The 12,218-nt window shown below is 52.6% G+C and overlaps 5 protein-coding genes across 11 annotated transcripts; 1 reads left to right on the top strand and 4 right to left on the bottom strand.

The window, feature by feature from the left end:
• Window positions 1-181: 181 nt before the first annotated feature.
• On the bottom strand, window positions 182-5,513 carry LOC122625068 (protein suppressor of white apricot). 7 transcript variants are annotated; one of them, XM_043804928.1, is made up of 9 exons: window positions 4,971-5,489; window positions 3,932-4,104; window positions 2,813-3,012; window positions 2,028-2,747; window positions 1,655-1,970; window positions 1,590-1,594; window positions 1,346-1,529; window positions 1,155-1,283; window positions 182-1,090 (listed from the first exon to the last, which is right to left on the bottom strand). In XM_043804928.1, the coding sequence occupies exons 1-9, from the start codon at window positions 5,264-5,266 to the stop codon at window positions 297-299; spliced, it is 2,817 nt and encodes a 938-aa protein (XP_043660863.1). In that variant the 5' UTR covers window positions 5,267-5,489; the 3' UTR covers window positions 182-296. The 7 variants fall into 7 exon arrangements, 6 of the variants coding, with proteins under 6 accessions (XP_043660863.1, XP_043660862.1, XP_043660868.1 ...); XM_043804927.1 differs by having other exon boundaries at window positions 1,346-1,594; window positions 4,971-5,488; XR_006326531.1 differs by lacking the exons at window positions 182-1,090; window positions 1,155-1,283; window positions 1,346-1,529; ... (1 more) ...; window positions 1,655-1,970; window positions 2,028-2,747 and adding an exon at window positions 3,404-3,562 and having other exon boundaries at window positions 2,878-3,012; window positions 4,971-5,513.
• A 116-nt stretch (window positions 5,514-5,629) lies between these two features.
• On the bottom strand, window positions 5,630-7,448 carry LOC122625069 (gamma-butyrobetaine dioxygenase). Its single transcript, XM_043804934.1, has 2 exons — window positions 6,826-7,448; window positions 5,630-6,444 (listed from the first exon to the last, which is right to left on the bottom strand). Exons 1-2 carry the CDS (start codon window positions 7,407-7,409, stop codon window positions 5,811-5,813), a joined length of 1,218 nt encoding a protein of 405 aa, XP_043660869.1. The 5' UTR covers window positions 7,410-7,448; the 3' UTR covers window positions 5,630-5,810.
• A 31-nt stretch (window positions 7,449-7,479) lies between these two features.
• On the bottom strand, window positions 7,480-8,161 carry LOC122625071. The gene is made up of 2 exons (XM_043804936.1): window positions 7,915-8,161; window positions 7,480-7,855 (listed from the first exon to the last, which is right to left on the bottom strand). Exons 1-2 carry the CDS (start codon window positions 8,079-8,081, stop codon window positions 7,480-7,482), a joined length of 543 nt encoding a protein of 180 aa, XP_043660871.1. The 5' UTR covers window positions 8,082-8,161.
• A 254-nt stretch (window positions 8,162-8,415) lies between these two features.
• Window positions 8,416-10,741, top strand: LOC122623778 (cell division control protein 45 homolog). Its single transcript, XM_043803108.1, has 2 exons — window positions 8,416-9,615; window positions 9,676-10,741. The coding sequence occupies exons 1-2, from the start codon at window positions 8,705-8,707 to the stop codon at window positions 10,490-10,492; spliced, it is 1,728 nt and encodes a 575-aa protein (XP_043659043.1). The 5' UTR covers window positions 8,416-8,704; the 3' UTR covers window positions 10,493-10,741.
• A 33-nt stretch (window positions 10,742-10,774) lies between these two features.
• Window positions 10,775-12,211, bottom strand: LOC122624360 (mitochondrial tRNA-specific 2-thiouridylase 1). The gene is made up of 2 exons (XM_043803869.1): window positions 11,484-12,211; window positions 10,775-11,397 (listed from the first exon to the last, which is right to left on the bottom strand). The coding sequence occupies exons 1-2, from the start codon at window positions 12,135-12,137 to the stop codon at window positions 10,885-10,887; spliced, it is 1,167 nt and encodes a 388-aa protein (XP_043659804.1). The 5' UTR covers window positions 12,138-12,211; the 3' UTR covers window positions 10,775-10,884.
• Window positions 12,212-12,218: the final 7 nt, after the last annotated feature.

Below are 12,218 nucleotides of genomic sequence, written 5' to 3'. Positions count from 1 at the left end.
TATTTTGTAGGTCCAAGATGTAGAGGCTCGATTTGACAAACAATTGGTTGAACTTATACATATACATACATAACGTAAAAGTAGCGTGCAGGGCATCCCACAGTCGACTTCGCAGAAGATGAACCATGAATGGGGGATTCACTTCCACGTAGTCCCATCGCCGTTGTGGGAACCACAGCGCTGGTTTACAAAAATATCTTGGTGGTTTATTTGATACAACTTGTGAACTACAAAAAACTTTGAAATGTAGAGGTGGATGCGGATGCGGATGCTGCTGCGGAGCTGCCGGAAGATTCTCAGGGGGAGCTGCTGCGCCTGCGTCGCTTGTGCCGCTTGTGGGACTTCTTGGTGGGCGTGCGCCGTCGTTCCTGCTGGCGTCGCTGTTCCGCATTGCGGCCGCTGGAGCTGCGCGATCTGCTGCGCCGTTTGGTTCTTAGTATGCTTCTGCTCCTACTGCGCCGCATGCTCTTGGAGCGGCTTCTACTCTTGCTCCGCCTCCTCCTTTTGGGGGTCTTCGTTCGCTGCGTTGACGGCTGCTGCGACTTACGTGGCGGGATCGATGATGGCTCCCTGGAACGCCTGCTGCTCTTCTGCCGCCGTCGGTGCGAGGACTCTCGACTAGAAGCGCTGCTGCCACTGCTGCGGTCGTTCTTGCTGCGACTTCTGCTTCGGCGGTGGGTTTTGCGATGGCGCGAGCTGGAGGACCGCGATGAGGTAGTTGCCACAAGCTGGACGTCGTCGTCGTCGGAAAGAAGAACGGCAGGAGGAGGTGGAGCAGCGGTGGGAGGAAGCACGGGTTTGCTGGTGAAGGTGTTTGTGCTGTCATCATTGAGCAGGTTGTACTTCTCCAGATCGCCGCCATCCTCTTCATCGTCGTCCTCCTCATCCTCCCGCGCGCTCCCTTTGAGCCGCACCTCAGGCTTCTGATCAGCAACTTCGTCATCGTCGTCGGGCCCAAAGTAGGTAATTGGTATGGAGCGGACAGAGTCGCCAGACTCTTCATCACTGTCGGCGGTCGCAGCTCCCGCTGCGGACTCTGGAGGATTGGGACCAACAACAGGCGCAGCAGAGCCCACAGTGGCACCTTCACCTGGTGGAAAATATACATTATTTGAGATTATACACATGACGCATTTGATTTACGGTGTGCTCACCTTTTATCTGATTTAGAAAGGCCATGGCCTTGCGCTTGCGTTCCAACTGCAACTGCTTCTCGCGGGAAATCATGCCGTTCAGCTTCTCGCGTGCAATCTGCGCCAGCTTGTCCTTCACGCGCTCCTCAGCTTCAAGAAAAAGTTGCATCATTATTAATACAAAGCTAACAGAGTACAAAGCTACATCGTACCTTGCCGCTGCTCTTTTTGCGGTGAGGAACAGGAGGAGGATGCCGTGGCGTTGGCCTTCTGCCCGGCGGTCCTGGCCAGCAACTGCGTCTCTACTTGTTTGATCGCCCGTTGCACACTATCTGGCATACCCGGTCGCACGTGCTCCACCGCGGCGTTCGAACTGGCCTCCTCGTCGCTGGCCTCCTGCGATAAAGTGTGTTTCAATGGACCTTGGTCATCTCGAGCCCGTATGGAGAAACTTACAGGAGCTGGCAAAACAAGTACAAGTTAAACACCGATTCCGGGAAATCCCTTGCTCCTGCACTCACCCTTATCCACATTATTTGCGCTCGCTGCCGCTCCTCCAAAACTTAGGCCCTTCTTGGACATCAGGGCGGCTGCTACGGCTGCTGCTTTCCTGGTCTTCTCCTCCTTGGAAGCCGCATCCACATCGCCCGTCACTTTGTACAGGTAGTATGGATAGTACTCATTGGCCGGCAGCAGGAAACTGAACCTCTCCACGCTCTTCGTGCGAAGGGTCTCCTCGAACTGGCGTCCGTTCTTGATTACGTACGTGGCCGTCTTGTCGATTATGTGCCTGAGACTCTCCTCCGGAACGGGGAACGTTAGCACGGGCTCCGGTTTCTGGCATACAAAAGAAACAGATTATATAAATGGACAGCTGATTGCGAGAACGCCTACCTTTTCCGCCTCCTTTTCTGGCTGAACCTGATCGTCCTCCTCCTCACTTTCGGAACTGTAGTTTTGGGCCAACGCCAGCGCACTCGTATTCTTGAGCAGCTCCACCTGCGGGGGCTCGCCACTGCCGCCATCGGTCTCATCCGGCTGCTCCCGGTTCGTCGATTCCTCCTCGTGTGTGAAGGTACTCCCGTTGTACTGGAGCAGCACGGGTGTGAACTCCCCACCCTGGCTGTTGTGACCTTCGGATCGACAGCTGAGCGCGGGCGAGGCCGTGCCGCCCGAGTGCTGCGAGTTTCCCGGATTGCTCGATTCGTCCTCCAGCAGGACCGCTTGGAGGGGCACGCCCTTGATCTTGCTGATTAGCTGGGTGTAGGCGCAGTTGGCCGAGGGCTTGTACTTGATGGTGGGCACCGTGATGACCACTTGGTTGGGGTTCCGCCTGCCACCCGCGACATCCTCGTTGTTGTCGTCCGCCGAGTGTGCTTCCTTGTCGGCATTCTGCTGATCCAACGGAGTTTCTGGCGCGGGCGGGAACTTGGCCGCCTTGATGGCAGCCAGGAGGTGACGGTAGTAGGGCTGCAGGTATCCGCCTTGGGTCAGGAAGTCGAACTGCGTGTTGTTCGCCTGCTTGGCCTTGATCAGAATTTCCATCTGGGCGCCCTGCGTGGCGATGAAGCGCGCAGTCTTCTCTATAATAGCGTGCTGCTTCATCGTTTCCGGCTGAAACGGCAATTGAGAATGGTTTAATCACAATCTTAATCGTTCGATCTTCGTCTTTCACTCACCAGCTGCATGTCCAGGGGCGGAGCCATCATCAGGGTGTAGGGCAGGACGAAGGGCAGCTCGCTCTCCTCGGAGTTCGGCGAGAGCTGGGAGGGCGCCGTGGAGGAAGTGGAGGAGGCTGCCGACTGGCCATCGTACTGAAAGCCCACCTGGCTGTAGCTGCCGCCGGAGGTTTCCTGCTGCAGTCGCTTGAGGTCCTCCTCTGCAGGATCCGCGAATCGGGCCAAAATAAGAGCAGAGAACACACAAAGTGGTGCGATTTTAGTACGGGCGGAGTGAGAGAGCAATAACTAATTCGAATCAGAGCGAGAGGAACGTATTCGAGTTGATGCGAACGAGAGAGGCGAACGAGAGGAAGTGAGAGAGACAGAGAGAGGAAGGTTGGCTGGATAACAAGAATCGCTTTCACAGAGCCTTCCACTGGCTTCCTGGATGTGGATCTGGATCTGGGGATCAGAATCTGAATCTGGATCTGGATCTGGATCCCTGACAACAACCCACGCCCAAGAAGGCGCTCCAGCTAACAGCTAATCAGCTAATACAACCTGGAAGAAACGATTTAATCTGTCAGGTAGTGAGGATTACGTATTTACCTGCTCCAAGGACGGAATTATCTCTGGAATTATCGAGGGGATGTCGGTGGTATCTTATCGGTTTTATCGGTGGTTGGATTTGATGTGAGTTTGGTACTGATTTGTTTCAAGTTATTTTCGATTTGCGATATTCGATATTCGATTTGCGATTGCGATTTGCTATTTGGGTTTGTTACTTTGCGTTTCTTGATACTTGCAGTACTTGTAATTTACAATTTACAATTTGAGGAGTTCGGGATTGGGGGTGTCGATATGTACATACACACGTGTTGGCAATCGGATGTCATGCAACATAAAGAGCCAGGTCCTAAGCCAACTCTATTTGACAGCAACTAGTTTTCAACTATACTTGTATAGGAATAGAGTATTGCAACCGCCCACTTGCCACGTTTTGGCTGCGCTCCAGAAATCTCATCCGTCCACATTCAGAATGGAGATCTCTGGGGTTCCGACACCAATTCAAGTATATCGACACCCCTGCCCGGATCGTTGGATCTGGAGGTACTACCAGACCACCGTGGTGCTCACCTTGTCGCAGTCGCAGCTCCTCCTCGTTATTGTACAGAAACAGGTAGCGCTCCTCCTCGCACAGCTGCTCGGCGCGCTGCTCCTCGGCGCTCAAGTACTCCAGCCGGTTGCCGTATCCGCCTGGTGGCGCCTCGTGCGGCGCCAGTTCGCAGAGGGCTCCACGCACGTCGTATCTGTGGTCGTTTGGTGGTCGCAGGAAATGGTTGGTATTGGAATTGATGATTGGTGTTCGTGGAGCCGAAAGAAAGCAAGCAGAGAAATATAAACAGAGAGGAGAGAGAAGCATTATCAGTGGGCGTGGCAATTTTGAGGGGCGACGCGAAACGGGGCGGGCGAAACAAACGGGGGGCAGGGCCGCTCCTTTGGAATTCTCCCCATTTGCTTCGCACACTCGCGCGCATTTACACAATATCGATATCATACGGTATATAGTATATATATAATGCAGTTTCAGATTAGATTAGGTTTTAAGGCTAGAGATCGTTCATATACATACCGCTCCGGTGGCTAAAAAGTTAATCGGATTACATTTAAAATGGGCAAAGAATTACAGTTTTCAAATTGTATATGGATAGAGATTACAGTTTGAGAAGCACTGAAAAGAGCTGTTATTACAATGGTGTGTGTGTGTGTGTGTGTGTGTATCTTGGTTGTGTGGGTGGGTGAGTGTGTGTGTCAGCACTTCGCCGTTTGGAATTAATACAAAATATTGGACAATTGCTACTCAGACGATCAGCTTGAAACGGAATAAAAAAGCCTGTTTTTGATTTTATCAAATAAAATTGACTCAGTTCTGTTTGGACTTATCCAAAATAGAGCTACAAGTGGCGACGAATGGTTTCTTTGCTCAAAACTATTGTATTGACTATTATTCAGCTACCTTCGCTAATTTTTTGACCGCTGCTGTGTGTGGGAGTGTGGTCCTAACGGGACACGATATGGGTGGGCATGTGGCTGTGTGTGTGTGTGTGTGGTGTGGCAGTGGTGTGCGTACTGATTAATCGTATAATTAATGCTCGGGTTAGTCCCAATTATTAACCTGTCTATCTTGAGATTTACATCGCCCATCCAGGGAATCAACTGCTTGCCGTGGTCCATTTCCCGCGCCTTCTCGTCATCCCGGAAAATCTTGCAGGCGTAGCCAAACACGAGGAGTTCCAACGGCGTTTGTCTGTGGTTCTCCACGCTCGAGGAGCCCACCGCTCCGGCTCCTTGTCCGCCCGCGCTGTTTCCATTGCTCAGCACCGCGCCGCCGGCTGCCGATCCTTGGCCAGTGCGCCGCAGGATTCCGCCAACGCTTCCGCCACCGGCGTTTCGCACATTGTAGGGCATCATTGCCGCGGACGAACGGCACCAAGTACCAAAATGTGCAATTTGTGTGCAATCCACTTCCTCTCTCGCTCCCTCCGTCGCTGGCGGCTCACTCACTTTCTGCAGAGATCGTTGGCTAGGCTCTGGGCTCAGAGGATCTCATTTTACGGCCGGAGTTTGGTTAAATTCTTATATTTCCATTATATTTATATTTGTATATATGTAGCACATATACGCTATGCTAGAGGTGGAAGTATCATCGATGTTATCGCTTTTCCAGGGCGGCGTTACCCACTCACGATAGTATCGCCAAGTGCTCGCTCAGCAGGCTTTCATCGATAGTACCGGCGCGGTTCATCGTAGGATTTAAACTCAGTTTGAATAAAATTCATTTGCAAATTGTGAAGCATTCAATATCCATTAATCTGCCAAAATGCAATCAGATATATTTACAGTGTACACACATATGTAAGCCAAATGTCTTAGTTGTAAACTTGAATATAGAAAAGCCCAACCATTTTATTAGTATTTATAGTTATAGCCCAACTGAATCCCGGCAATTTCTCAGTCAGTCCTTGGCATTGGGGAACTTCAGGGTTCGCAGCTTGGAGTAGATAATGTCCCAGTCGACATAGGCGCCCACCAAATGACGCTTGTTGCCTGGCGCATCCTCGTAGGCGGTTCTTCCGTGCAACATGCGCAGGTTGTTGAATACGAACACATCGCCGGCTTGAGTCTTGAACTCCACCGTCTCGGACTGGGCGATCTCAAGGAATTTATCGTAGGCCTTGTACCAGGACACGGCCTGCTCGAGGGGAACGGAGAAGCGGCTGTCCCGCTTGGTGGTGTTCTGGTTGATCCTCGTGAACCGGCCATCCACATCCAAGCAAATCACGGGCGCCCTCCAGAGACTGTGGAAGGGCTTGGAGTCGTCGCCGTCGTGTCCAATGTCGAACCAATTCACGGGCACCGACTTGAGCACCTCGAAGTCCTCCGGATGCAGTTTCTGCAGCTGAGAGGCCACGTTGAAGCCGTCTGTCAGGGTGTTTGCTCCGCCCTTTGACTCCGACTGGACGAGTGTGTGCAGGATGTTGATGCCCGCCTTGTACTCGTAGTAGGGCATGTCGGTGTGGAGCGGCAGGGGAGTCATCAGATAGGCGTAGTTGCCCGCATTTGGCTTGGATTTCACCTCGAAAACGTCGCTAGGAGATACGGGATGTAGCTGGAGTTGAGTAATGAAACTAAAGGGTTTACTCTCTAATTCTTGTAATGTGGCTGGCACATTCTGTATCTTGTGGAGCTACTGATAATCGAATTAATGAAACTAAAGAAGAGCGATTTTTTTCCCACTTGCGCACTATCTGCAAATCTTTATCTTGAGCAGAAAACAGCAAAGTAAATGGACACCTGTCTGAAAACCAAAACACAACCCAATATTGCCTGATTCTGGCTGTAATAATCAACCGATTGTGATAATATTTGGTCGGTTGGTAGATAATACCCTCAACGCTCTCGGCAAATGTGAGTTTCATGACCCTTGGTACAGTACCGGTGGAGTATGTGCTCTAGTGGTTAATATTTACCCGTAGGTGGTGCGTTTTATGTAGCCAATCCTTTTGGCCAAGTTCTTGGCCACATTTGTGTCGTTGGGAGCCCCTTTCAGAATAGCGAATCCTTGGACGGCCAGTGCCTCCAGCCAATCCCTTAGGGCTGCATCTTGCTGCAGCACATCCTGGTATTGGAATTCTCTTCTCACATCCTCGAACTCCGATTTTCCCCACAGCTGTGTGGGTGGCTTGTAAACCTCCTCCAAGTATCTCTTTCTGGCAGCCTCTCCAAAGTCCCTTTCTCTGAGCCAGCCCAGGTCGAAGGTGCTCTTGTGCTTGTCCTGCCAGACGATCTCCAACTGCTTGCTCTCCTGGTTGTAAGCCACTTGAGACACCGGGATGTTCAGCGGTCCACGCTCCCAGTGACTTTTCCTGGCTCTTGTGGCTGCGTGGAAGCACTCGGCACACTGACAGTTGTCCCTAAGCCAAACTTGTGGGTACTTCAGGAGACTGCCCTGCTCCTCCTGCACTTCCACATAGTCGGTGGCTCGCACACGAGCAAATGTGCTCGTTTTCCGAAGAGGGAGCAGCCGAGAAATCAGTTGCCTACAGCTCAGCATTCCGGGCTCAACTGCCGAACAATCGGACGATGGAACAAGAGGCAGGCTGGCTGATAAGCAAAGCTTCAGCTTATCGCTGGTCTTTCTCTTCGGGGAGAGACACCACTTGCACCACCGACTGCGGCTGCTCCAACCAGCAGTCTCTTTCACTGTTCGCCGCGAAGCTTCGCCGGCCTAAGCAGAGTGAGCACTCTAAGAACAGAGAGACGCGTTCAGTACTTTCGTGGATTTGGGCCTCAGATTCCTGGGCGTTCCCTGTGTTCTTGCTTTTGGGCTTCTTACGCTGCCGGCGATGGCGCTTTTTCTTCGTTTTGGCATCCGCGTTCGAGGGAGCATCCGGAGCAGTCGCCTCCTTGGGTTCTCCGGCCACACGGAGCTCTGTATTCACTCCGGGAATCAGGGGAAGGGAACAGCGCCTGCACAGGGAACGCTTCAAGGCCGGGGCCCTTGAAAGTAGTTAAGGCGATGAATTAATGTCGAATACTCTTCCGGAGGAGCCACTTACATGTGCATAACCGCCTTGGTGCCCACATTCCGGCAGAGTTTGCCGTAGTAGGCGGCTAGTTTGGCTTGATTGCCGGCTGCCATTAGATTCGAGGCCTGGAACAGGAAGTTCATGCGTGAGGCGACGTCCCGCTGGGTCAGGTGCTTCTTCTTGTTGTCCTTGCTCATATTCTCCGGGTTTCGTTGCACAAAGCTTGTAGATTTACGGACTTTTTCGCTTTTGTTGCATTTCAAAACACATGGGCGTCGCGGTGTGACCATATCTTGAGCGCCAAAATATACTGCCTGCTCACTACCAGCATTGAAATACTGAATATTTGAATATGTCAGTTACTGTTTTAAGCGCAATTCTCTTTGCCAAAAAATCGTTGATCCAACAGTTCCGATTACGGGTCTTGGCATCCTTTGCTGATAATTTAAACTGAGTTTTCGGCAGCTCAGCATTCTTTTTGAATAAAGTTCCAATTTCAAAATAGACACCTAGCAGCGATAGTATTTCCGCGCGAATACTAACTCACGCGAAGAATTTGGCAGCTCCGCGCGACTGGTCACACTGGTGAAGCCAGCTGTTTCCCGCGTTTTTGATTCGCGAATTGCAATTGGCAGAAGTGCAGCGGCAGCGGAAAGCTGGAAAATAGCGCAAGCCGCAGGGAAACCCTCACAATGCAGCGCACTCCGCTCACGTAGAATTCGCACTTTGTTCCGCAAGCGTTTGGCAACGAGATTGGTAGTGCCGAAGGGAGACTGATTCCAGCCGCCGATTGGGACGACTCCCGCCAGAACTATTCAGCATGTTTATCCAGGATCTGCGCAACGACTTCTACCGCCAGCTGGTTGGCAAGCGCATCCTGATTGTGGTCAACTACGACATCGATGCCATCTGCGCCAGTCGCATCCTGCAGGCCCTGTTCAAGTACGATCACATGCTGTACACCGTGGTGCCCATCATGGGCGTCACGGGTCTGAAGAGGGCCTATGGAGAGCACCAGGGCGATGTTAAGTACGTGGTGCTGGTGAACTGCGGCGGCTGCGTGGATATTGTGGAGCTGCTGCAGCCGGCGGAGGACGTGACCTTCTTCATCTGCGACTCACATCGCCCGTTGGATGTGTGTAACATCTACAGCGATCGGCAGGTGTGCATCTTGGGCGATGCCTCCTTGGAGGAGAATATTCCGGCCTTCGAGACCATTTTCTATGACTCTGATGGGGAAGACGACGAAGAGGACGAGTCCTCTGACCCCGAGCAGCAGCACAACGACAGCGGTGCCGGCGAATCGGATCAGGAGGATGAGGCGCCAAGGAGCCGCAAGCTTAGTCGCCTGGAGCGGCACGAGCAGCGCGTCTTGAAGCAGCGAGCCCGCCGACAGTGGGAGTCCGAGCGCGACAGGATTATGTTCGAGTACACACAGTTTAGCTACTACGGCAGGTCCGCCGCCTTGATGGTGTTTGAGTTGGCCTGGAAGCTCTCGAAGGACAACATGGACCTCCTCTGGTGGGCCATTGTGGGTATCACGGAGCAGCTGCTGCTGGGCAAGATCGAAAGTGGATCGTACACTTTGGAGCTGGAGCAGATCCAGTCGCATGTGTCACGTCTGACGAACAAAACGAACGATCAGAACACGATGAGTGCATCCAAGATTACCTTTGAGAACGATTTGCATCTGGTTTTGTACCGCCACTGGCCCGTCACTGAGTCCATGAGGTGAGCATTGACAGTGTATTCCAATTCCAATCATGTGATTAAACCATTATACCCCGTAAGGTATTCCCGCTACTCCTCATGCCAGCTGAAACTGTGGACACTGCGCGGCGAGAAGAGATTACACGAGCTGCTGCTCGAGATGGGACTGCCCTTGGTGCACGCCCGCCAAACGTACGGAGCCATGGATTTGGTGCTGCGCAAGGAGTTCTTCTCGATGGTGGAGCGCCTGGCGGAGAAGTACGACATAGCGGACATAGTCTATGGCACCTTCACGCTGAGCTACGGCTACCGCAGTAGATATGCTGCGGCGGACTACGTATATGCCCTGCTCGCCATCATGGAGTCTGTGAAGAAGCACAAGACTCCGGAGGACTGCTTTCTGGAGGCCTCCGATGCTCTGAGTCGTCAGCACAAGCAGCTGCTGTCTGCGGGAATCGACCAGGCGAAGCTTTTGCACGCTGCTGTTTTTCGGCAGGTCCAGAGCAGCTTGGAAGCACGCCAAGTCCACTCAGCGGGCTCCTTCTTCTACTACGTGCTGCAGGAGGAACACGCGTTCTTCTCATACCCCTACGCCCTAGGACTGCTGGCCCGCTTCCTGTTGCGCGGACATGTGGCCACGAGTAGAGCCAGACAGGCTCCGGATCTGCCGCTGATCGCAAGTTGTCCCCTGGACGCCGCGGAGGGCATGTGCTTGCTGGTGGGCATTGTCCCGGTGAGGGAGGATTCGCCGCGAAACTTCTTTGGCAAGGCCTTCGAGCAGGCGGCGCAAAAGAGTGGGGTTGCTCTGCTGCAGGACTTCTTTGAGCCTGCGGTGGTGCAGCTGCGGCAAAGCGACCTCACCCGCTTCCTGGACTCGCTCACGGTTCTGCTGACCTGATCCACACATCCTTAGTATACCTGCTACCGACATCCCTGCTCAATCATTTTACGTGCTAAGCTAGTTTTTAAGGCGAGAGACCTCATTTGTACACCTAGTTTAAGATTTTACCGAACCCTATTTATGTGCGATTATGTGTTAACCAGGACCACAAAATCACAAAGTACAGCTTAAGAAATGTCCTTTTTTTCAACAACTACTTGTAAATTTGACCTAGAATAAATTTAAATTAAAGTGTTCACTATGGAATTAAGTGTGTCGATTCACATCTTTAATCTTTAACTCGGCGTCCGAATCTACGAAAATCTACTAATTATGCTACGCAGTTGGACTGCATTCTTACATTTGGTTTATTTACTGGCCTATAAAAAGTTATTTCCCCAGAGGAGACATCAACTAACCAGATTTGCAGCTTGAGCCTGCTGTGTCTGTGCGTCTTTCGTTAGGGGATTGGCGCTGAGGATGCGGGCTGAACCCAAACAGGCAGTGTCGCTATAAAACACAGCATACTGTCCTGGGGTTATAGCTCTTAAGGGAGCCTCCAACTCGACATGGAAGCTGTTTTCTGGAGAGAGCCGCAGGTGGCAGCCCACTAAGGGTTTGGTGTGCTGGAAACGAAAGCGACATCTCAAGCTGCCAGTGTCCGTGAGAATCTTTTGGGACTTGGAACACAGCCAGTTGGGTGGATCGACGTTTATGTGGGTGCTCAGAAGGGCGGGGTGGTTGTGGCCAGCAGCCACATAGATGGTATTGCTGGCGGCCTCCTTTCTGGCCACAAAATAGGGCTGGAGGAATGAACTCAGACGGCACCGCTGGCCCACAGTCCACTGATGGATGCCCTCGTGGTGGCCAACCACAGCTCCACTATCTATGTCTAGGAAGGGTCCAGTCTTGGAGGTGATGTACTGCAAGTGGAGGGGAACCAAGTTTGAGTCCGTGGAGATATCAAGAAATGTTGCCATGCGATGTGTAAGCGCGGCAAGTGTGTTACCTCCTGGATAAAGTCCTTGAAGTTGCGTTTGCCAACGAAGCAAATGCCAGTGCTTTCCTTCTTGTTGGCCAGTCGCTGGAGTCCAATCTTCTTGGCCAGGTCCTTGACCTGGCTCTTCTGGAAATCTCCCAACGGAAACATGGTGCGTTGCAGCGCCTTTTGGGGAATGCCTGCCAGAAAGAATGTCTGATCCTTGAATGTATCGGCGGGTATTAGCAGGTGGGCCTCGTTGTTGGAGGCAATCCCCTCCAGGAAGTTGCCCAGACTATTGCGGGCATAGTGCCCCGTGGCCACGGCATCGTAACCGAGATTCTCCAGGGCGTGCTTGTGGAAAAGGTCGAACTTAATGTGGCGATTGCACAGGATGTCTGGGTTTGGTGTCAGTCCCAGTTGGTAATCGTCCAGGAATTGGCTAAACACCGCCGTCCAGTACTCGCGCACGTAGTTCACCTGTCGCAGCTCCACGCCCAGCTGCCGGCACGCCCACTCGGCGTCCTTCAGGTCCGCCTCCCCGCTGCAACGACCCACTTCGTCCACTTCATCCCAGTTGCGCATGAACACGCCCAGCACATTGAATCCGCGCTCCGCCAACAGGTGGGCGGAAACGGCGCTGTCCACGCCCCCCGACACGCCCACCACTACGTTGCGGATCATTCGGCTAAGTGGGCAGGAGAATAACTTCAAAGTTATGTGACGCACGTTACACAGACAGCTGTTTTTTTGCGGCAGAAACAG

The sequence above is a fragment of the Drosophila teissieri genome, chromosome X (assembly GCF_016746235.2).
Source record: "Drosophila teissieri strain GT53w chromosome X, Prin_Dtei_1.1, whole genome shotgun sequence".
NCBI lineage: Eukaryota > Metazoa > Arthropoda > Insecta > Diptera > Drosophilidae > Drosophila > Drosophila teissieri.
Note: the sequence above shows the minus strand (reverse complement) of the source record. Positions and strands in the feature narration are given on the sequence as shown.